The 19,420-nt window shown below is 58.5% G+C and overlaps 9 protein-coding genes across 9 annotated transcripts; 4 read left to right on the top strand and 5 right to left on the bottom strand.

Annotated features, from left to right (window-relative positions):
• The first annotated feature begins 244 nt into the window (after positions 1-244).
• On the top strand, positions 245-4,268 carry GGTG_06389 (hypothetical protein). Its single transcript, XM_009224206.1, has 3 exons — positions 245-1,792; positions 1,867-2,155; positions 2,238-4,268. Exons 1-3 carry the CDS (start codon positions 1,124-1,126, stop codon positions 3,605-3,607), a joined length of 2,328 nt encoding a protein of 775 aa, XP_009222470.1. The 5' UTR covers positions 245-1,123; the 3' UTR covers positions 3,608-4,268.
• Positions 4,269-4,805: 537 nt separating this feature from the next.
• On the top strand, positions 4,806-6,292 carry GGTG_06388 (hypothetical protein). Its single transcript, XM_009224205.1, has 4 exons — positions 4,806-5,089; positions 5,201-5,304; positions 5,404-5,520; positions 5,638-6,292. Exons 1-4 carry the CDS (start codon positions 4,911-4,913, stop codon positions 5,784-5,786), a joined length of 549 nt encoding a protein of 182 aa, XP_009222469.1. The 5' UTR covers positions 4,806-4,910; the 3' UTR covers positions 5,787-6,292.
• Positions 6,004-8,567, bottom strand: GGTG_06387 (hypothetical protein). The gene is made up of 2 exons (XM_009224204.1): positions 8,257-8,567; positions 6,004-8,183 (listed from the first exon to the last, which is right to left on the bottom strand). Exons 1-2 carry the CDS (start codon positions 8,533-8,535, stop codon positions 6,291-6,293), a joined length of 2,172 nt encoding a protein of 723 aa, XP_009222468.1. The 5' UTR covers positions 8,536-8,567; the 3' UTR covers positions 6,004-6,290.
• A 621-nt stretch (positions 8,568-9,188) lies between these two features.
• Positions 9,189-9,656, top strand: GGTG_06386 (hypothetical protein; the record flags this gene model as incomplete). The annotated part of the gene is made up of 2 exons (XM_009224203.1): positions 9,189-9,242; positions 9,504-9,656. The coding sequence occupies 2 exons, from the start codon at positions 9,189-9,191 to the stop codon at positions 9,654-9,656; spliced, it is 207 nt and encodes a 68-aa protein (XP_009222467.1).
• A 380-nt stretch (positions 9,657-10,036) lies between these two features.
• On the top strand, positions 10,037-12,708 carry GGTG_06385 (hypothetical protein; the record flags this gene model as incomplete). The annotated part of the gene is made up of 5 exons (XM_009224202.1): positions 10,037-10,366; positions 10,429-10,779; positions 10,857-11,056; positions 11,673-11,889; positions 12,331-12,708. The coding sequence occupies 5 exons, from the start codon at positions 10,037-10,039 to the stop codon at positions 12,706-12,708; spliced, it is 1,476 nt and encodes a 491-aa protein (XP_009222466.1).
• GGTG_06384 (high-affinity nicotinic acid transporter) lies at positions 12,010-15,267 on the bottom strand. Its single transcript, XM_009224201.1, has 2 exons — positions 13,823-15,267; positions 12,010-13,762 (listed from the first exon to the last, which is right to left on the bottom strand). Exons 1-2 carry the CDS (start codon positions 14,818-14,820, stop codon positions 13,231-13,233), a joined length of 1,530 nt encoding a protein of 509 aa, XP_009222465.1. The 5' UTR covers positions 14,821-15,267; the 3' UTR covers positions 12,010-13,230.
• Positions 15,268-15,597: 330 nt separating this feature from the next.
• Positions 15,598-16,936, bottom strand: GGTG_06383 (hypothetical protein). The gene is made up of 2 exons (XM_009224200.1): positions 16,043-16,936; positions 15,598-15,980 (listed from the first exon to the last, which is right to left on the bottom strand). Exons 1-2 carry the CDS (start codon positions 16,886-16,888, stop codon positions 15,669-15,671), a joined length of 1,158 nt encoding a protein of 385 aa, XP_009222464.1. The 5' UTR covers positions 16,889-16,936; the 3' UTR covers positions 15,598-15,668.
• Positions 16,937-17,422: 486 nt separating this feature from the next.
• GGTG_06382 (hypothetical protein) lies at positions 17,423-18,104 on the bottom strand (the record flags this gene model as incomplete). Its single annotated transcript, XM_009224199.1, has 2 exons — positions 17,423-17,740; positions 17,820-18,104. The coding sequence occupies 2 exons, from the start codon at positions 18,102-18,104 to the stop codon at positions 17,423-17,425; spliced, it is 603 nt and encodes a 200-aa protein (XP_009222463.1).
• Positions 18,105-18,582: 478 nt separating this feature from the next.
• Positions 18,583-18,999, bottom strand: GGTG_06381 (hypothetical protein; the record flags this gene model as incomplete). Its single annotated transcript, XM_009224198.1, has 1 exon — positions 18,583-18,999. The coding sequence occupies one exon, from the start codon at positions 18,997-18,999 to the stop codon at positions 18,583-18,585; it is 417 nt and encodes a 138-aa protein (XP_009222462.1).
• Positions 19,000-19,420: the final 421 nt, after the last annotated feature.

Genomic DNA, 19,420 nt, shown 5'->3' with positions numbered 1-19,420 from the left:
GCGAGGGGGGGGGGGGGCGTGCGGCAACAAATGAGGACTGGCTCAGCGTCATCTCGCAATGCGTGGCCCTGGCCCGGTACCCAACAGTGCAAATTGCAAGCGACAGGGCGTCAGTCAGGAAGCAACCCAGGCGGGCCACCAGCGCTAGGCCCGTCTGGGACGGGCGACGTCTAGCATCCACCTCTCGACTAACATGCAAACCTATCCATGCGCCAGGCGTGCCTTCCTCCACATTGAGCCGGGAACAAGGGCCTTGCCTAACCCGACCACGCAACCAGGAAGTAACGACAAGGGAATGGATTGCCTCTGGCACGCTTTGGTGAAATGCCTTGGTGGATGCGGGAGGCTTTTCTCACCTTCATCACCCCGTCAAGTCAAGCAAGCCAAGGTCCAGCCATATTACCTCTTAATTGGCCAGTCCATGACCTGCTGTCGTCCCTAAGCCTCCATCCAGAGCTTTTGTCTTGCACGACCGACCGCTCGCCGAACCCGCCTGCCTGCCTCGGCCCTCGCAGCTCACGCCCACCAAGTGATCAAACCAAGCACGAGCTGCCGTCACCAGAGAGCCCGTCACGGACCGAGACTGACGATCCTGGAAGCCGCAAAGCAAAAAAAAAAAGAAGAAAAAAAGCACTAAAGCAAAAAAGCAGCAGCTCCTGCCTGTCTGTCTGTTCGACCGGCTCGACCCATTCTTTGACCTGCTGCATAGGCGGACAAAAGCTTCAGGCCCACGCTCGTTGTCTTTGTTGTGCCACCCAGCTCCGCAGCAGGAGAGTTTCTGCCGCCAAAGTTGCTTCTCCCCCGTCGGGCTGGCTCCGCTATCCCGGGCAACTAACTCCTCGCCTGGCTGTCGGAACATGCCTCGCTGCTTCTGAGAGCTTGGGATGCACTGGGCCTGCTGCCCGCCTGTGACATATCTAGGCGGCCGTGGTAGACTCCCGAGCCAAACGACGACTCTCCTCAAGCCTGCACGACGTCGAGTTACCGAACGCCACCTCAACAACCGTCGGCTCATCCCCTCAGGCCACCCCTCCCCATTCTTGACGCCTGCACACGATCAGGCCCGACAGATTCGAGCTACGAGCCACCCGCAGCATTGCATGCCCGCACCACGGCGGCCCTCATGTATCCTGTCGCCGGCTCGCGCTCGTCCGCCTCTCAACCATTTCCTCCTCCCACAAACCTCTGCCTCGCTCAACCGTGGCCACCCGTTCGTCTGCCCTCGATCCCGTTCCCGAAGCTCGACCGCCCGGAAGCCACCGCTCACGCATTGAGCGGCCTTCGGACACCTCCGCTCGAAGAAATGGGAACCACTTACCACGCCCCGAACCTGGCGCCATACGAGGCCCACCCCCATGCCTCGCTGCCGGGGTACTCGGCCTCGTTGGCCCAAACCGACAGGACTCGCTCTACGCTGCGCGATGCTCACGCCGTGCTGGATGGGTATTCTCGCTATCCTCCCCAGCCCCAGCATGCGTCCGGACGGCCCATGCTGCAGATCCCCCAGATCCAGCCTCAAGCACCATCGCAACCACATACTCATGCCAATCAGTATCGCCCGCCACAATCGGCCTCGGCTGTCTCACGGTCTACGATGTCTTCGGGTTCACATCCGCCATCACAGTCCGGTTCCTTCTCGAGCTCACATCCCGGCACCCCAAAATCGACACGCTCGGCTGCTTCCCAGGGCACAATGTCACGGAAGGATGTCGCCAGCCTGGCCGGCCAAAGCTTGGACATACCAAAATGCATTAGCACCAAGGGTGGGAGGCTGGCGGACCTGGCAGCGCAGGTAGGCGGACAATTCCTCTCGTCGTTGTGCGACTGCCATTGATCGATCGGACCACTGACTGACTTCACCAACAGTTGACATGCTTCTTCTGGTTCGAGGCGCGCGCTATCCACCAGCTCGCTGAGAAGTTCGAGACTCTGCAAGGCACCGAGCCGGTTCGCAGACTCACACAGCATGCCCTGCCGTCACAAAACTTCAAGGCATGGGTCCATGGGATTCTCTCGACGACCCAGGTTACTCAAAATGTTGTCATTCTTGCCCTGCTGTTCATCCACAGGCTCAAGGTGGGAAACCCGAATGTCAAGGGCAGACCGGGCAGCGAGTATCGCCTTCTGACTGTGGCTTTGATGCTTGGCAACAAATGTATGTGAACCCCACCCACCCTGGCCAACCAAACAAGCTGCGCCCAATCACAAAAAGGTTCTAACACCTGGCCAAATCTCAGTCCTTGACGACAACACATATACCAACAAGACCTGGGCAGAGGTGTCGGGCATCTCGGTCCAAGAGATTCACGTTATGGAGGTGGAGTTTCTGAGTAACATGCGGTACAGCCTCTTGGTATCAAAGGAGAGATGGGAGGAGTGGCTCGTTAAGATGGCCAGGTTCTGGGAGTACTGTGAGGCGGCCACAAAGCCCATCTCACCCATCGCAATCCCGTCACCCACCCATTTTCCGACCGCTACCTCGCCCATTGCATCACCAACAAGCCATCTGCTGCTTACCCCTAGCATCCACTCGAATCCGCCGACCACGACGAGCTACTCCCCCAGCTACGCGGCCCCCAGCCAGCCGGCTTACGCAGCGGCCTCCCAGTGGCATGCACCTCCGAATCGCCCGTCGCTGTCTCCCTTGGCAGGGAAGCCTGATGTGAGGAATGGGTATTCTAAGCGGCCACTCAACGACGAGGACCCGACCGAACCTCCTGCAAAGCGCGTGTCTAGACAGCCACAGCCTCTGCCCCACCAGGGTCTCGCTCTTCACGGCCAGCAGCGGCCAATATCTTCCGTTGTGCCGCCCGAATCTCTCAGGCTACCCACTCCCAACCTCACCCTCAACACAACTCAGCAGGTACCATCGGCTGCCTACAACTCGGGGACAAGCCACGCCCCTGCACAGCAGTCTGCCCTCTCGCTGCCACCCTTGGTTCCGGGGGTCAGGGCTATGTCGACTGTGTATCCGCCCACGTCGACGGGCTATTCGCCAAATGTCATGGGCACCTCTGGGTCCATGTCCCAGTCCGTGGCCCCACCGGTTACGACTCCAGTCGCCACTTCAGCTCCGTCTGCCTTCCCACCCTCGACCAACTACGGGACACCGACTAAGCGCCACAGCCCGGGCTCGTTGACTCCTGCTGCTGCTGCCGCATTGGGCAACTCGTCTCCCCTCGCTGATTCGTTTGCCCATGGTCATGCGGGAGTACACGCGCCCATCTCGCACTCGCCGTCGGTTTACTTGCAACACCGTGCAAGCCCGTACCGGCCTGTTCGTCACGTCAACACCCTACTCTACCCGCCGCCTTCTGCCAGCCTTCACGAGTACCATCTCTCCGGCTCAGGAATGATCCCGCCCACGCAGATGCACTACCAGCCTCTTGGTCGCAGGAATGAGTACCGCACAGGTATCGTGCCTGAGTTCACCTTGACGGCCCAGCAACAACAGCAGCAGCAGTATGCTCGGCAAGGCGGGTCTGTGACGCCACTTTTCCCTCCCACCACGCCCTCCCACCAGCAGCCGCAGCCACAGATGCGCACTGTGCTGGGCCCAGGCCAGACCCACGACCACGCCCAGCATCACATGCAGTATCCGAACTAGGAGAAGCGAATTCTGCTTGCGAAGCTGGGGCATATGGCCACCCAGGATCTGTTCCATGGGCTTGATCGCTATTCGAATGCGCCGCCACTCGGATAGACGTGGGGCCCTCTGCGGCTTCTCTCTTGTCGGCCAATTCATGATTTGACTGGCCCGACGACACCATCACTTTGGGGAACCCCCATGATTGTTACTTTACATTCTCATGTATTATTTTTACGAGACAATTTCGGCGTTTGGTTCATTTTACGGCCTCTAGAGACCTACATCCCTCGTGAGTACAGGGACTGGGTTGACGCATAGCATTGCATTGTCGCGGAGTTTTGGTCCTGGCTTTGGTTTTCTCTACATATATCGCCCTGCCCGTGGTGTAGCGCGGCCTTTTGCTTTCTTTTCATTCTTATTTTATGCTCGGTCACGCTCCGTGACCTGACGAGGAAGCGGTTCCAGCTTTGGACACCCACCCTTGGTGGTAACACGGGTTTGATGACCTAGCGGCGTAGGCGGTCTGGCTTTGCCCAGAAGAGCTCCTCTCATGAGGAGGGAACTCGTCCGGGCCCTTCTGGACGGCTCATTTCAATCGATTACTCGAACAATCTACGAGATCCCCTCCATCTTATGCGCTCGCTATTTTTGATCCGCCTGCTTTGGAACTGTTCTCCCCTCTGCTGGGCGCCCGTTGCCAGGGCACTCCACTGTTGTGCCTGTGCGATATACCTCGAGCGCTGTTGAGTTCCGTGTCAATTTATCCCCATAGCCTGAGATCCGGGGCTCATATCGCCCAGTTTTCTGAACCATGCGGGGTGTCGACGCTGATTAAATGACGAGTGCGGGAGTTGACGTTCAGTCGGGCGCTTCATTCCCATCCATCTGATCTCTGCAGTACGTCGCCAGGCTTCCCATTTGCCGAGACCGTGGATTGGGTCCATACAGCAATTATCCATAGTCGTCCGCCCGCGTCACCCCCCACGCCCACACCGGGAGCTAGGCCATGTGCGGTATAATTGCAAAATATAGCAGAACAGTCGGCCGGCATGGCAGGAGTGAGTGCCGCTCCTTTTGTATAAATGAGCTTTCCATGCTTTGGCTCTCCCCTCTGGCGCGGGGTGCTTCCCGACTTGGCGAGTCCCTCTTGGGTTGCTTGTCTTTCTCCTTCAATTTTTTTTGACTTGTCATCTTCGAATCCCCCTGTTATCACTTGGGGAGAAAAAAGAAAGCTTGCCGTGTTCTCGATACCGATCACTCGAAGATAAGGAAGGCGCGAGCAAAAGAAAAACAAGGGTCATCATTCCCCCCCGCGGAGAACATGGTGCACATCCCGGACCTGGCGCTGGCGGCCGCGGCCGTCGCGGCGGCGGTGGGCGGCGGCATGGCGCAGCCGCAGCCGGTGCCCGAGGGCTACCGCGCCGTCTACATAACGTCGATGCAGAACGCCCGGTTTGTGGTGCAGCCCAAGACGCTGTCGGTTGGGAGCACGTTGGTCGTGTGAGTGGTGTTTTGTTCCTCCTGGCACCTTTTTCTTGTTCTCCGGTCTCGCCAGAATTGCGTATCCGAATGTCTAGCTGACCGCCGCCCCTCCTCCCTTCATCCTTATAGCCAGCCGCTCAGCAACAAGACGGAGCAGCAGTGGTACATCAAGGCCGGCGTGACCAGGATCCAGCTGGCCGAGACGAACTGGTGCATGGACGCCGGGGCCAAGGGTGAGCCGATGTCCCTTTCACCCTAGCCCTAGCCTGGGTAGAGGTGTGCCTTGAAAGCTGACGATAGGACTTGCTTTTTTTTCTTTTCGTTCCCTTCAGGCAACTGGAAGGACATGGCAAACATCAACCTCCGCGAGTGCTCGACGACCGAGGTTGGCCAGGTGTGGAACGCCATGGCGGATGGCAGGATCGCGGTTGACGCGTCGCCGAAGCCACGTATGTCCCTTCGGCTCTTTAGGGCTCCCACCGTCGCCTTCAATTACTCTCGCTTTTCTTCGCCTTTATTTCCTGCAACACGACTGCTAACCTCCCGGGCGGGGACACTGACGACAGAACAATGCATCGATCTCCAGTTCCTCAGGGCCACGGCCGGGAATCCGGTCGGTCTCTACTCCTGTGCCGGTCTCGGGAACACGGGGGCCAGAGACGCGGGAATTAACTGGCCCTTGGTCAACGTTACCAAGCCGTCGTGGATTCTTTAGCTGTCGATCCGCAGGGGACGGGAGGCTGGCAAAGAAGATATGGGCCAAGCCGCTGATGTCCCTTCTTTTTTTTTTCTTCTTTTATGTTTCCTTTGGCTTGTGGGTCATCCTCACTTGGGAGATGGAGGCAAATCGGGTTGCTCTGGCGCTGCGGCTCGGGCTGCAGCTCCCATTTGCTCTCGCCTAGCGGCACTGGCAGGTTGTGGCATTCGTCCTGCTGGCTTGGCGGGTTTGTATACGGGGGCTTGTGTCGACGAATGAGCGATTGCCAGCACTCTGGCCCGCGGCTACTCCATGGGCAGGGCGCTTGCTTAGGAGAAGATAAGTGCTAAGGCAAACTTGAGCTGGTATGATGGTGGGATAGGCGCGCATATATCCGCCGAGCGTGAACATGTACCCCACGAGCTAGGATCTGCACAACGCTGATATATTATACAATAGGGAGTTTCCCCTAGCGCAATCCCGAACCTGAATTTCTGCCCATTGGTATCTACCAGAGCTCGCCTACAGAAACCGGTAATCTTCCATGTGACTTGTTTCCAAAATAAAGCCCAAGCTACCTCTTCCCGCCCTCGAATCGCGCCCTTGCGCGTCTGAAACTGGCTTAGACTGCGGAGCGCCAACTACTGCCTCGGCGCCTGTGTCTTGTCTACCGTCCTCGGGCCTGGGTCTGCTATTTTCGAACTTGGGCGTGTTTTCCTCGGAACTGGTCCTGTTATTGTTTGAGCTGGCCCTGGTGCCCTCGAAACCAGGCCTGCTGTCCTCCGAGTTGCTTGGAACATGTGTCGCCAATGTCGGACCGTTTTGGGCGGTGTCAGCATCCTCGTCCGGTAGCTGTGAGCAGGTCCTCTGGACGGTACTGTCGAGGGTTGCCTGTGCGGAGCTGCCAGAGTCCTCTGCCCTATCTGAGGGTGCTGGCTTTGGCGCGGATCGAGATGTATCATCTGCGGGTTGCTCGGCATCTGCGCTTCCTTTGCCAGCTTCAGCACTGCTTGCAGAGAGGCCAGCTGATGCTATCTGCGCTAGGGCTTCTGCTCGGCTGCCCTCCGCTCCGTTTCCATCTCCGGATCCGTCGTTATCTCGGGCATCGGAACGTGGGCCAGACTTGGTTGCGGACGATTGATTGTTGATAGCGGCGGCCGACTCATGCTGCTGGGGCAATCTGGACGCGAACGCGATCGCAGTCGCATGGCCTGGAAGATGACTGGTGGTGCTGTCGTTGAGGTCGAGTGGTTGGATCTTGTTTGCGGCCACCCACGAAAACATCTTGCCCTTCTTTGGGATCGAGAGCTTGCCTTCGGAAGGCAGCCGAAGGTCACTGGTGAAAAACAAGAATGGGAATTTGCGCTGGGAAGCCTTTGTGCCACCGTCTTGGTGGTCCTCGTCCCAGCCCAGGATCTTTTTGGTTCGCGTGTGGGTGCGGTAGCACATAGGGACGTGACGCATCAGGTCTGTGTCGTGGATGGAGCCCGATATGCCCACTTCGTCGAAGCCGTCGGTCGGAAGACACAAGGCTATGAATGGGGTGCCGGAGCGGGTGCTGGAACGGGATTTCCCGCCGGTGGGCCAGTAGACTTGGTAGAAGACGCCACTGACAGGCTGGATGCTGGTCTTTGGGTCGCTGGTGAGGCGTCGTGGCCGGCGGACTGCGTTGTCGAGCTGTTCGACTGCGCGGTTGCTTTCGTTGACCTGCTCCTGCGTGCAGGTTTGCACGCGGAAGCCAAGCTCATTGATGGCGTTTTCGTGTGTCCCGGCCGTGCCATGGACCTTGCTGAGATGCTTGCCAGCTCCCTGGGCGGCGTCTTTGCTGTTGAAGATCTTACCGTGGTGGTCGCACCGCAATATGTAGAAGCGATGTGAAGCCGCTGGCCAGGGGATGATGCGGTATCGCCCAAAAACGTCCTCAAGGCTGATCGTTTTCTCGGTTCCGTCGTCCCTCGCCGCCCCGACCCCGCCCGCTTCCACACCGCCGGAGCCGGCGGCCCGCCTGTCTCTCCGATTCCTCTTTTTGGGACTCTCGAGATCGCTTTCCGCTTTTGTCGGTTTGCGCTTTCGAAGCACTCTTGGGGAGTTGAATGTTGCACTTACCGATCCGTCATGGTTGTCGCTATCCGACTCGCTCCCGCCCTGATCCGACCTGTCATCGTCATCTACAGGTTCGGCGTCGCTGTAATCTGACCTGTCGTCGTTACTCGACTCGCTGTCGCTATGGCCTGGTCTATTATTGCTGTCTGCAAGCTCATGTTCGCCATCTACCGGCTTGTCGCCACCGTCGCCCAACCCGCCATCGCCATCTTCCGACCCGTCGTCGGTCGCCAGGCGGTCGCGGTTGTTCCCTTCTTCTCGCACGCTGGGGCCGACATTGGAAGATGCCGGGGAGTTGGTCGTTTGGTCCGGCTACACAGCAGATTTAATGTCAGAATTAAATCGACGGGGAAAACGGGATTCGGACAGCGCGTGCCAGACATACATGGGGCTGGGAAGATAACCAAGTCAGGTCGTGGCTGGACCCCAGCTCGCGGAGCCTGTGCTTGTATTTTTGATCCACTTCCTTGCCTGCAGCTTCGCGGTTCTGCTTGAGCCTTTGAAGCTCCATTTCAAGCCTTTGAAGCTCCATCTCAAGCTCGTTCTGCTTTTTCTGGAACGGCGCATCTTTGCCCCGTTTCTCTGCTTGGTATGCCTCTTCAAGGATATTCACCCGATCCGCAAGCTGCGCGAATTGGGCGAAATCTTGCCCGGGATCCGACATTGTATTATGAGCTGGATTGTGGCGGATCAAAGGTTAGAGGAGTATGGGGATGCAAAACAAAAAAAAAATGTGTCCTGCACCTCTCATAGAAAGGCGCGCGCGTAGCTTCGCCCGGTTGATGTGACAGATTCGCTTGGCCACTCTAATTGGTCCAAATTCTGTTGCCCCGGGGTCCAGCCTTACTGCCAACAGCCACCTCGAGGCTTGGCGAGCTGATCGTGCCGCCCTCGGGCAAAACGGGTTACACGGGCCTGATCGAGAGGCGGTCAGGCGGCTACACCGCCCGTCTAGCTGCATGTTTGGGCTTGAGGACGCGGCTGGCGTTAACATCCTGTACTCCGCTCGACAACACCAGCAGCGCGCCGCGCATTAAGGCCCTGGCCGAGCATCGAAGAAGTCGCGGTTCGGCTTCACCCCACCTACGATTGAACGCCCGATTTCCTGACGGTGCGGACGCAGCTCAAATGGGCGACCAGGGACCTTCGCCGGGACATTTAGGCGACCGAGTACGAAAGCAAGTGGCTGCACCTGCCGACCGTGAGCCAGAACAGCTACGCCGACTCGACCGCATACTAGCGCGCTCAGGCTTCAAGTTCTAAGAGGCCTATAACAAGGAAGACCCGTATTGCGCCGTCTCCTCCCCGCAATAGGACATGTTCTTCTCTCGCCGGAATCTAGCCCTTTTCAATCCTCTTGCCACGGCGTTAGTAAGTACGCACTTGCTCCTGCTGCTCCTGGAATTACTCTGTTATGGCGACCAAGGTGCCTTCTGTTGCAACCAGGCCTCTGTTTCTAGGGTAGGACACCTAGGGTAGGACACCTAGGGGTTGTGCTGAGCAGTGACACCTGTCGGGGGATTCGGAGGAACTGGAGATTGGGTGACAACGGTCTGACTGCCCGTCCGAGGGGATACCTTGAAGCCAAATTAGGTTGACTGACGTCGGAGCCTCTGCCGAAGCTATTCACAGCAGAAGGAAGTCCTTATTTCTTATACATATGCTACTACTTGCACGGGGTTGCCTGATCGAGTTGCACAAACGATCACTTGGAGTGCTCAGAACAGTCAGCTTAATTATCTCCCGCTGATCACCATTGATCAGCTTGAGGCCCGATCGTGCTAGGCGCTTCCTTGGGAAGTAACAAATTAATCACCTAGAGGGCGTCAAAATCGAACGGGTGGCATATGGCAAAAAAGGGATGGCTTCAAGCTCAATGTCCAACATAGATTCTAGCTCCTCGAACCCAAAGCACACCTTGGTCGTCTTTGTGCTCTGCCAAGACATTGCTGCCTAACAAGAACAATTTTCGTTCCCAACAACCAATCGGGGCATTAACCAACAGATGACTCATTCAGGCTCGCTCGAGATGCCTGGGCGCACCTGCATCCCTCACCGCTCTTTGGCACAGCATTTGAGCTGAGCCGCGTCATGTATTTGAGTTCCATGCATCCGCCGGCATATGTGCTATCATCCTTGCCGCTGCAGACATCACCGGGACGGCTATGGCTCCGAACCTCACCGCAGTTATTGGGCAGTACCCGGTGCTCCAAGCTCTGGCCGCGCAGTTGTCAGCGCTCGATCTGCTCAACCTCGCCCTGAGCTCCAAAGCCCATCATGACATCATCGCAGCCTCCGCGGCGAGATTTCGTCGCTTGCGCGCGTCCTGTGTATGTGATGGCCATGGGCTAAAACTTCGACAGGACCAAGAGGGACTGTACAGGGAGAGGGACTCACGGAATACCGATAAACCCATCGAAGTCCACCTCTACGCTCTTCAGTGCGATCCTTCCTCGGCACTGCCCTGCATCAAATGCGGTGTTAACATCTGCGAGGTCTGATGCATCATTCGCATTGATATTCTGTGGCTAAATACTGATAATCTGCATTTTGGTAGGAATGCCGCCACTACTCGCGTGAAGCCCCAGACCCAACATATCCTGAGCGAAGGCCACACCTCAACTCGCCCTGGCAGCATGAGAACGTTATGGTTTTGTGCCCGCCTTGCGATGAAAAGCAGGAGGCTGAGATTGCGCGCCCGGAGAACTTCCCAGAAACCCCCCTCTGCAGCTGTGACGTTTATACTAGATGGATTTGCCACCCGTGCAAAGTCAAAGAGCGGAAATTCACTTCCAACTACTACAGAGAGTGCACTGTGCTCGAGGCGTATTTTGATTCGGACGACGAGCTCGGTCACGATTTCCAAGGCCGCACTAAAGAAATGGGCGACCACCAGCATAGCCGCGCTGTATGTGTGATGATATCTTCTGACTAATTTCCCTTGATTCGTCGAACTCGCACTGACAATATCGCCCTTGTGTAAAGGTCTACTGCCTTTGTGGCTCTGGCGTGCCCGACGAGATGCGACCTCGCTGCACGTGGTGCAAGCGCCGCCACCTCCCGGAATCTGAGTGGGGCCAAGAGTGGGATGAGGTCGGCCGTAAGATGCCATGGTTTGAGAATGTGCGCTACTATTTTCTTCAAACCCCACTACTTGCCCTTGCACTGCTCTTATCTAACTATTCGTGAGTCGAGATGCTTACAGGACCCTTGCTATCCGCTTGTAATCGGGAATTACTCTGGGAATAACTATACCGACCCCAACATACTTTACCCGAAGCTGAAGTATGACGGGCCAGTGTATGGGCAATGAAGTGTCAGCTTTTGGAGCCTACGCACGATAGTGAGACTTTGTGCGGTTTGACACTTCAAGTCGGAGGGCTGGGTTCTGCACCGTCTGTTATGCCCCGGCACCACTGGTGGAGGTGGATATATTTGATATCTAGTTGGTTGGACTTCGAATGAGAAAGCAGGTCGTGGTACAAGCGCGGCCGAGGGCCGCGCCCTTTGCTTCCACCTTTTCCCCCTCTGCAACTTAATATTCATACGTCTACAGATAGTGATTAAGGTTGAAAAAAGACTAGTAAAGAAACCAAACGTAATTATTATATTTTATCATCCGTTCTCACTGTCAAGACCTCGGTTCTTTTACTTTATTTATATAGGGGAAACTTTGGATTGTTAAATATCCTGGGCAAATACACCCTGCTCTGCTCACTCACCGTGGCCCTCTTACTCGAGCAACCGTGATTACAAAATAGCCATTCTGCTAATGCCCGACGTACTTTCCATTTCCCGCAGCCTAAAAGCAATCCTGATCAAGGAGAAGCGATGCACGCTCTGGTCGTGCTACCGTAGCCAGCCCGGCTTCCACCAGGGCTTCTGCAGAGGGAACCCGGCCCGGACAGGCCCGGAAACGATGGGAGTTGATCACGGGTTAATTCGGAAGTTTAGTAACCCCCTCCTCAACGGCCTCACGGCTGTTCCCATGTGGGATAAAGGAGGTGCCGATGCCTTGGTATACATTGTAACGAACTGACAACTTTGTCGAGGCTAGGCGCGTCACCCAAAGATGCAAGCGCGTTCCTATTCACTCTTTCTTTTGTCGTTTGAGCTTTGTTCTTTGCAGATACATACACCCACTTTCTTTGTCTTATGTTCCTTGCTCTTTGTTCACTACACACATTCACTCCCTTTGTTCAAAAAGCCCGATTGTCCTAACAGTATCACCGTGCACATCCAGGTCGGGGTCTTTCTTTGTTCAGAGCCCTATTGTCCTGTCACAACTACCGTGCTACGCTTTCCCGCGGTATATGTACAAATACCGTCATTCTCATTGCGATGTCTACCGTCCTCCTCTTTCCGCATCATCCTCACACACCAACCGGCCCGGAACCTTTCCGCTCGATCATCAGTATCCAACGGAAGCCCTTGCGACCCAGCCCCGAACGTCTCACAGAAAACTCTCCAAGCAAACACCATGAACGACGCAGCGTACTCGGCCAGCGCCATGGCGATCTGCAAGGGCAACTTGGGCTCGGTGAGGGTCTGCAATAAACTCCGCGCTGTCGGGGCGACGTCCCTGCTCCCCGTGCTCGGGGCCTGCTCGACCAGGGGCTGCGAGCCGTGGCTGCTCTACAAGGATATCTGCGGCGAGGACATCCAGCGCCTCGTCTTCCTCCTCATGGTCATCCGCGAGGAGAGGGTCGCGGCCCGGGACGTGGTGGCCGCCGCCGACGAGCGCGACGCGGCGACGATCGACGAGATCCGCGCCACGATCAGCGATTTTATCGCCCAGTGGTATTACGCATACAGGCCCCCCTCTGAGAGTTCCTAGACGTGGCCAAGACATGGACGTTGTGGTCTGCGTCCCGAGATCGGGAATGGTCCCGGTCTGAGAGTTTAAGGTAAGAGTTCGAGGCTGATCTCTATGGCCGCAACAGGGAGGCGATTGACAAGCCCCTTCGTCCTCCAAACAACATGACTAGATGGATCAGTGGTGAGTGTAGAGACAAGAGTAATAGCAGACAAGAGTAATAGCAGACAAATAGTAAGTATCGGGCAGCCCTTTTTCCTTTTACATACAGAGTGAGGCCATTTTCCAAATCCAATGAACGCACTTCCTTTTTCGTCCTCGCCGCATTAGCAAATCAGTTTTCTTGGCGGGTCTCGGCAGCGCTGGGCTGGATGCACTCGTTTTCAGCCAGCCAGTTGAGGTATTCTATGGTCCACTCTTGGCATCGCCTCATCGCGGGGTGGCTGAAAAATGCGAGGGGCGGATATTGAAGATTTTGATTGGGCTCAGTACCCGTTCTACTTGCTACAGGGCACGCGACGACATTCCCGGCATCCACTACCTTTACAGCAGATACCTGTAGTCGGGCGACATGTCCCCCAGCTCCGTCTTCTCCTCCTCCGTCAGGCGCGAGCCGTGCGCCGCCGCCTCCCCGTCGCGCCTCCTGTTGGCCGCCCAGCAGGCGACGCCGTACGCCACACAGGCCAGGATGCTGAGGACGGTGAAGGAGATGGAGATGGAGTAGCCCGGGATGAAGAAGGGCGCGTCCCGCTTGAGGAATGCGTAGACGGCGATGATGCCGCCGATGTTGCCGAAGCCGACCTGCCAGGCGCTCCCGACGGCGCGGCGGTGGTGGCCGCCCAGGTTCATGTTGAACCAACAGACGATGATGGGCATGGCCGTATAGGCGCCCATGGCGACGAGGAAGAGGCCGGCGTACTGCACGTTTGTGTTGTCGTGCACGGCGATCAGGATGGCGAAACCCGAGATGCAGATGAGGATGGCCAAGACGGCAAAGGCGAAGCGGTGGCGGGTGCGGTCCGACAGGTACGCGCACAACATGGAGAAGCCGAACGAGGCGGCCCAGGGTGGGACGCTTTGAGGTGACAGGTTAGCAACTGGCATGACAGCGGGGTGGGGGGAAGTGAATATTTACCTGTGCAGCTGCGTCTGGATCGGGTCGTAGCCGAAAGTCTGCAAAATGCCCGGCGCGAAGTAGGCATAGCCATAAGCCGGGACGATCAGGCCAAAGTACATGAAGCCTCCGAGGACGACCTTGTAGTCGCGAAAGACGTTGCCCACGTCGCGTAGCGTGATGCTCCGTTCGACGGCGGAGCGGCCCTGGTCGATGCGGAGGCGGGCCGTTACAAAAGCCCTCTCCTCCGGGGTGAGCCACTTGCTCTCCTCGGGGAAGTCCGGGAGCAGGAAGAAGAAAAAGATGGAAACGAAGATGGTGAGGGCACCTTCGATAATAAAGATCCATCGCCAGCCGTGATAGCCCCTGAGGCCGTCCATCTTGCCGATGGCGGCGGCCAGCAGGCCGCCGAAGGCGCCGGCGAGAGTGGTGGAGTTGAAGAAGAAGGAGTAGCGTTTTTGGGCCTCGTGGCGGCGGTACCACATGCCGATCAGATAGAAGGCACCTGGAAACATGCCCGTTTCGAAAACGCCGAGGAAGAAGCGCGTGGCAACGAGGCCGCCGTAGCTCGTCACGAAGCCCTGGATCAGCGTGACGAGGCCGAAGCCGGCCATGTTGAGGGTGAGCCAGATGTGCGGACGGAACTTCTTGAGCAGGATGTTGCTCGGGATCTCGAGCAGGACGTAGGGCACGAAGAAGACGACGAGGGCGTTGTTGTACCGGGTCCCGTCTAGGTGCAGCTCCTCCGAGAGCCCAAAGACGTTTGCGTTTGCGATGTTGACGCGGTCGAGGAAGGCCAGCAGGTACATGATGCAGAGGAAGGGGATGACGTGCAGGTCGATGCGCGTGATCAGCTTCCGCTCCGTCGTGTGCGCCGGGCACTGCGCGTCGAGCAGGTCCTCGTCGGCGTCCCGGTGCGGGGCCGGCGGTGTCGACTCGCCGGCCTCGCCGTGGCGGACCTTGTCCGTGTCCCAGCCGTTGGCCGGCGGCGGGTTCTTGGGCGAGGAGTCGAGCGCCATTGGTGCTGGTGATGGAGGCGGGCGCTAGCGGGCTTGGCCTCGGCTGTGGCGGCTGCTGGACAGGGATCAAGCCTCGTCTGCCGAATGGACAGGAGCCCTGGGTGATGCCCGTGGGGGAGGGGGAGGGAGAGAGGAGGGGAAGGAGGAGGAGAGGCAGACGGTCATAGCAGAGAGCCTAGCCGGGCGCTAGCAGCCTTTTATTGTCAGACAAGAAGATCGCCCCCCAGTTTCCCACCAAAGTCTAGCTCGGTTTCTGGTCGGGTTCTGCTGCTGACAATTCGCCTTCTTTTTTCTTTTTTTTTTTTTCCTGCGGCTCGCGTCGCCATTCGCTGTGGAGCTTCAATGGGTGCAGCCAAGGGGTGACAGCCAGTCTAGTTCGCCCCCACTCCCCGGCTTTTGGAACGTGACCACCATTTCCAACTCAGTGGTAGGTACCCAGGTACCCGCGCACCCGCGCATGTCTTCGGAAAGCCTGGAAGGCGGCTGGGTGGCTGGGTGGCTGCAGTCGGCAGCTGATCCGTTTGGGCTGACGCTTCCGCTGCACCGAAACATCTGGCCGAGGCGCTCTGTTAGGGTTTGGGAGATTACAAGCTTCGACTCACGAGAATCAAGACTCCCCGGCCCTTGAGCTCGCCCCACAGGGACCGTGGTCTTCCCCGCAGTCGAGGTGTTTTACTCCACGCCGAGCGCCGGATATCGGAGCTCGACGCAGAGAAGAGAAGAGGTGCATTGTGATTGCTGTCAGATTTCATCATTGTCGCAGCATGTGCCCTGAAGCGGACCTAAATAACGAGTGCTGACATTCGACTGGATAAGACCAAGTGCACAACTACCTACAGAGGCATTAACTATCTCTTACTGGGCCTCGCAGGCTCCACGTCGTTCCTGAACTGCGCGCTCGCCCTGGCCTCGGCGGCCCAGTCCTGCCAGCACTTGGCCGCGGCGGCGTCGTTCATGTCGCCGCTGTCGGCCGCCTCGGCCCGGTCGAGGAACCGCACCCAGGCCCCGTCCGCCGCTCCACGCGCCAGGCTTTCGGCCTGCAGCTGCAGCCGCGCGTTCTCGTGCGTGTAGACGGCCCGGTACACGGCCTGCTCCAGCGTCGAGCCCCAGCTGACGAACCCGTGGCCCCGCTGCACCACCACGGCCCTCGCTGGCGTCTGCTGCCGCCCCGGGGGCGATTCGCATCCGAATCCTCTGCACCCGCTCCGCCGTTCTTGCTGACCACCCCCTCCTCCTCCTCCTCCTCCTCCTCCTCCTTCGCGCCTTCTTCTTTTTCCTGGCCGCCGTCTCCCGGGGCGAACGTCGAGGCGAGCGCCTCGCCCATCTGCCGCGAGCTGACGAGCAGGTCCTGCTTCCCGCCCGGCGGCGCGGCGCGGTGGTGGTGCCGCCACGCATCGAACTCGGGCGCGCCCTCGCCGAGGAACCCGGCCGCGTGCCAGATGGGCCGGAGCGGGCGGCCGGCGGCGGCGAGGGCGACGACGGGCCCGGGCGGCGCGTGCACCACGCTCTGCACGCCCGGGAACCGCCGGTAGATCTCCGAGTGGATGAAGCTCTCCGAGCGCGGCGCCGCGGTGCCGTCCCCCTCCTCGTCCTCGTCACCGCCGTCGTGCCCGATGGGGAGCACCACCATGTCGTGCTGGCCCCGGACCAGCGACGCCGGCTTGGCACCCGCAATGATGAAGGTGCCGGGGTCCTCCGGGTTGCGGATCGAGACGTGGCCGCACCCGCCGAGCAGGCCGCGCTGCGCCAAGACGTGGTTGGCCGTGATGAAGCTGGACAGGAGCTCGCGCTGCTCCTGATTGCTCGCCGTGGAGATGACCGAGATGGCTGCTTGTTTTGGAGTACCTGGGCCCAGAAGAGAAGACGGCTTGTACGGCTGCTTGCTCGACTGCTTGCTTGACTGCTTGTCCGATTGCTTGTCCGACTCCTTGTCTATCTGGGGTTCCTCCTGCTGCTCCTCCTGCTGCTTCTGACCGTCAGGTTTGGCTGTCGCCTCCGGCCGCGGCTCTTCCTTGCGGAGGAAGAAGGGCTTGGGGAACCTGCGAGCGGGAGAACGCGTGGCGAGCATTTTCCGGTACTCCCTTGTTGGTTTTTCTGTGAGTTCTGGAGCCACGAGAGCAGCCCGTCGTTGAGGACAGGGGCCTGCTCAAATAAGCGGACGACGGATGGTGAGCTCCCGTGGCTGCCCTATCCTCCCTCCATGTTCCTGGTAGCTTGACGTCAGCCCTAGATCACGGAGAACCCAGAGATGGGGTGAAACGGTCGTTGGCGGTGCTGGACACGCGGTGCGCGCGCATGTGACGAACATTTCTCTCTATATCAGCCCGGCCTTGTATCCCGGTCTGAGACTACATGGGAGTGAGTGTTTTATTATTAGATATGACGCAGTCTGACTACCAGAAGGCAAGGAGCGCGCTGCTACTGTCGGGATCACAACTTTGGGACGGACCAGAGAAAAGAATACACTGTGAGGCTGAACCCCGCCAAATACGCGAGCTGTCACGTGTATTCCGGATATCAACAAGCCAAAAAAAAAGCCAACCAATCCATTAACTCCTATGCTGCCAAGGATGAATTCAACCACACGCAGAGGCAGGGGGCCCTATGCGCCAAAGAACCTGATCTTGTCCGACAGCGGCCCGCTCTCCTTGTTCTCGGGCCCGCCGACGCGGCCGCCAAAGACCAGCTGCGAGGACAGGCGCCACGTGTCGGGCAGGTCCCAGGCGTCGGCCACCTTGTCGTCGATGATGGGGTTATAGTGCTGCAGACTGGCGCCGAGGCCCTCGGCCTCGAGCGCGGTCCAGACGGTGTGCTGGAGCATGCCGTCCGACTGCGTGGCCCACGTGGGGAAGTTTTGCGCGTATGACGGGATGTTCTCCTGGAAGCGGTTGATGACGGACTCGTCGACGAAGAATAGGACCTTTGTTTTTTTTTCATGTCAGAGTTGGCAAAAGAGCTGGACGAGCACAAAAAAAAAACTGGGACAAAAAAGGACATACGGTACCGGCGGCGGCCTTAAACCCATCCATGCCCTCCGAGGCCTCGACCCACTTCTCGGGCGAGATGCGCGCCTTGAGCACGTCACCGATCAGGTCCCAGAGCCTGTCGTGCTCGGCGCCGAAGAGCACGACGGCGCGGTTGCTCTGCGAGTTGAAGGCGCTGGGGACGGCCTGGATGGACTCGTTGACGATCCACTTGATCAGGTCCTGGCCGATGGGCAGCTTCTTGTCCAGCTCGTACAGACTCCTGCGGCTCCTGACCGCGTCCAGGAAAGCCGCCGCCATTGCTGGTTTTGGGGAGGAGGAGGAGGGTGAGGAGGCGGTGGTGGGAGAGAGCGTGGTGCGGAGCAGGTCAAGTGGAGAGCTCGCCAGGAGGTGAACAAGACCGAGGATGCTGAGGGGAAGGACGATGAACCAGACTAGGAGGCTGCGGCAGGCGCCCCGCGGTCTTCTTATATGCCAGGTCGCCATGGCGGGATCGCTTGGTTTTTTCCGGGTCAGGGGCTCCCTTGCCACCACGGGGAAAGAAACTCGGATGGCAGCCGAGGGGGTGATAGAGGTTGCGACGCGGTGCGACACGGATGGGCAGAGATCCTACGTTGTTTTAAACAACCAGAAGGGAAGGAAGAGAAAAATGGGAAAAGACTCGGTTCCAGCCGGGCGGGTTGGCGGGGGTTTGCCACGGTTGTGCTGCCAAAAGACCGCCCTGATGCGCGATATCTGGAGAAGGGGAGGCAAGGGGAGGAAAGAAAAACAAGGTGGATTACGAAGCAGGATCGCCAAGTTCCGCGGCAGAGCCGAACCGAACACGCTCAAAACCCTCCATGTGGCCGTCGCGGCGCTCCAGGGGGCCCTCGGGCTGACGCGACGGGACGGGAGTCAGGGGGGCCCTCTTCCCAAAAGCGGCAGTTTCTTGCCAGGGGCGCGGGTTTGGAAACAATGGTTGGATCGACAGCACGAGTCGGACCCGGCTGGACCCGCTACCATCCACGGATGCTGTTGCCGGCCCATCCTTGGTGGCGGGGGCCACGTTTTTGAGAGAAACCACGAAGAGATGGAGAGCTGAAGATGCTTTTCCTCGAGAAGTCCAACAGGGTGCGCTGGCGCTGGCCCGTTGTTGGTGCGGTTCAATTCGACTGTTTGCCACGACTCGTTGCTGGGGCTCCCTTGCAATACCCATGACCGTGTCTTTCCAAGTCAGTCAGTCAGGTCCAATCCAGCATTCCGGCCACTCCTCTCCGCCACAAGGCTGAATGCAGCATAGGTGACGGGCAGAATCCCCCAAGCCCCCCAGACGTGGGCAAATATGGAGGAAACACACGGCGCCTCCCAGTCTGGCCTCACCGTGGCTGATAGGATGTGCATGTTGTCCTAAGCAGTCACCGGAGACGGTCAGGGCTGGGCGGAGAAGCTTCCGATGGCTTCATGTTCTCTACGCCCTGGCCAAGGCAGCCATTGTCGGCGTAAACTTTGAACCGGATTGGAAAGGGAAAAAAGGGTTTGGAGGCTACCAAGCTTTTCCACGAGCCGTCAGAGTAACCTTCTTGGCGGTTGGAAGCCACAGCGGTGGCCACCACTCGGCCAATATATAGACGCGCGCC

This window comes from Gaeumannomyces tritici, assembly GCF_000145635.1.
Source record: "Gaeumannomyces tritici R3-111a-1 unplaced genomic scaffold supercont2.3, whole genome shotgun sequence".
Taxonomy (NCBI): domain Eukaryota; kingdom Fungi; phylum Ascomycota; class Sordariomycetes; order Magnaporthales; family Magnaporthaceae; genus Gaeumannomyces; species Gaeumannomyces tritici.
This window is presented reverse-complemented; position numbering and strand designations above follow the sequence as displayed.

Coding starts and splice junctions, on each gene's coding strand:
- GGTG_06389 (XM_009224206.1), top strand. CDS start 1,124: ATGTATCCTGTCGCCGGCTCGCGCTCGTCCGCCTCTCAACCATTTCCT. Junction 1,793..1,866: donor TGGCGGACCTGGCAGCGCAG/GTAGGCGGACAA, acceptor CTTCACCAACAG/TTGACATGCTTCTTCTGGTT. Junction 2,156..2,237: donor TTTGATGCTTGGCAACAAAT/GTATGTGAACCC, acceptor GCCAAATCTCAG/TCCTTGACGACAACACATAT.
- GGTG_06388 (XM_009224205.1), top strand. CDS start 4,911: ATGGTGCACATCCCGGACCTGGCGCTGGCGGCCGCGGCCGTCGCGGCG. Junction 5,305..5,403: donor CATGGACGCCGGGGCCAAGG/GTGAGCCGATGT, acceptor CGTTCCCTTCAG/GCAACTGGAAGGACATGGCA. Junction 5,521..5,637: donor TGACGCGTCGCCGAAGCCAC/GTATGTCCCTTC, acceptor CACTGACGACAG/AACAATGCATCGATCTCCAG.
- GGTG_06387 (XM_009224204.1), bottom strand. CDS start 8,535: ATGTCGGATCCCGGGCAAGATTTCGCCCAATTCGCGCAGCTTGCGGAT. Junction 8,184..8,256: donor GGTTATCTTCCCAGCCCCAT/GTATGTCTGGCA, acceptor TCTGCTGTGTAG/CCGGACCAAACGACCAACTC.
- GGTG_06384 (XM_009224201.1), bottom strand. CDS start 14,820: ATGGCGCTCGACTCCTCGCCCAAGAACCCGCCGCCGGCCAACGGCTGG. Junction 13,763..13,822: donor ATCCAGACGCAGCTGCACAG/GTAAATATTCAC, acceptor GTCACCTCAAAG/CGTCCCACCCTGGGCCGCCT.
- GGTG_06383 (XM_009224200.1), bottom strand. CDS start 16,888: ATGCTCGCCACGCGTTCTCCCGCTCGCAGGTTCCCCAAGCCCTTCTTC. Junction 15,981..16,042: donor AGGAGGAGGAGGAGGGGGTG/GTCAGCAAGAAC, acceptor CCGGGGCGGCAG/CAGACGCCAGCGAGGGCCGT.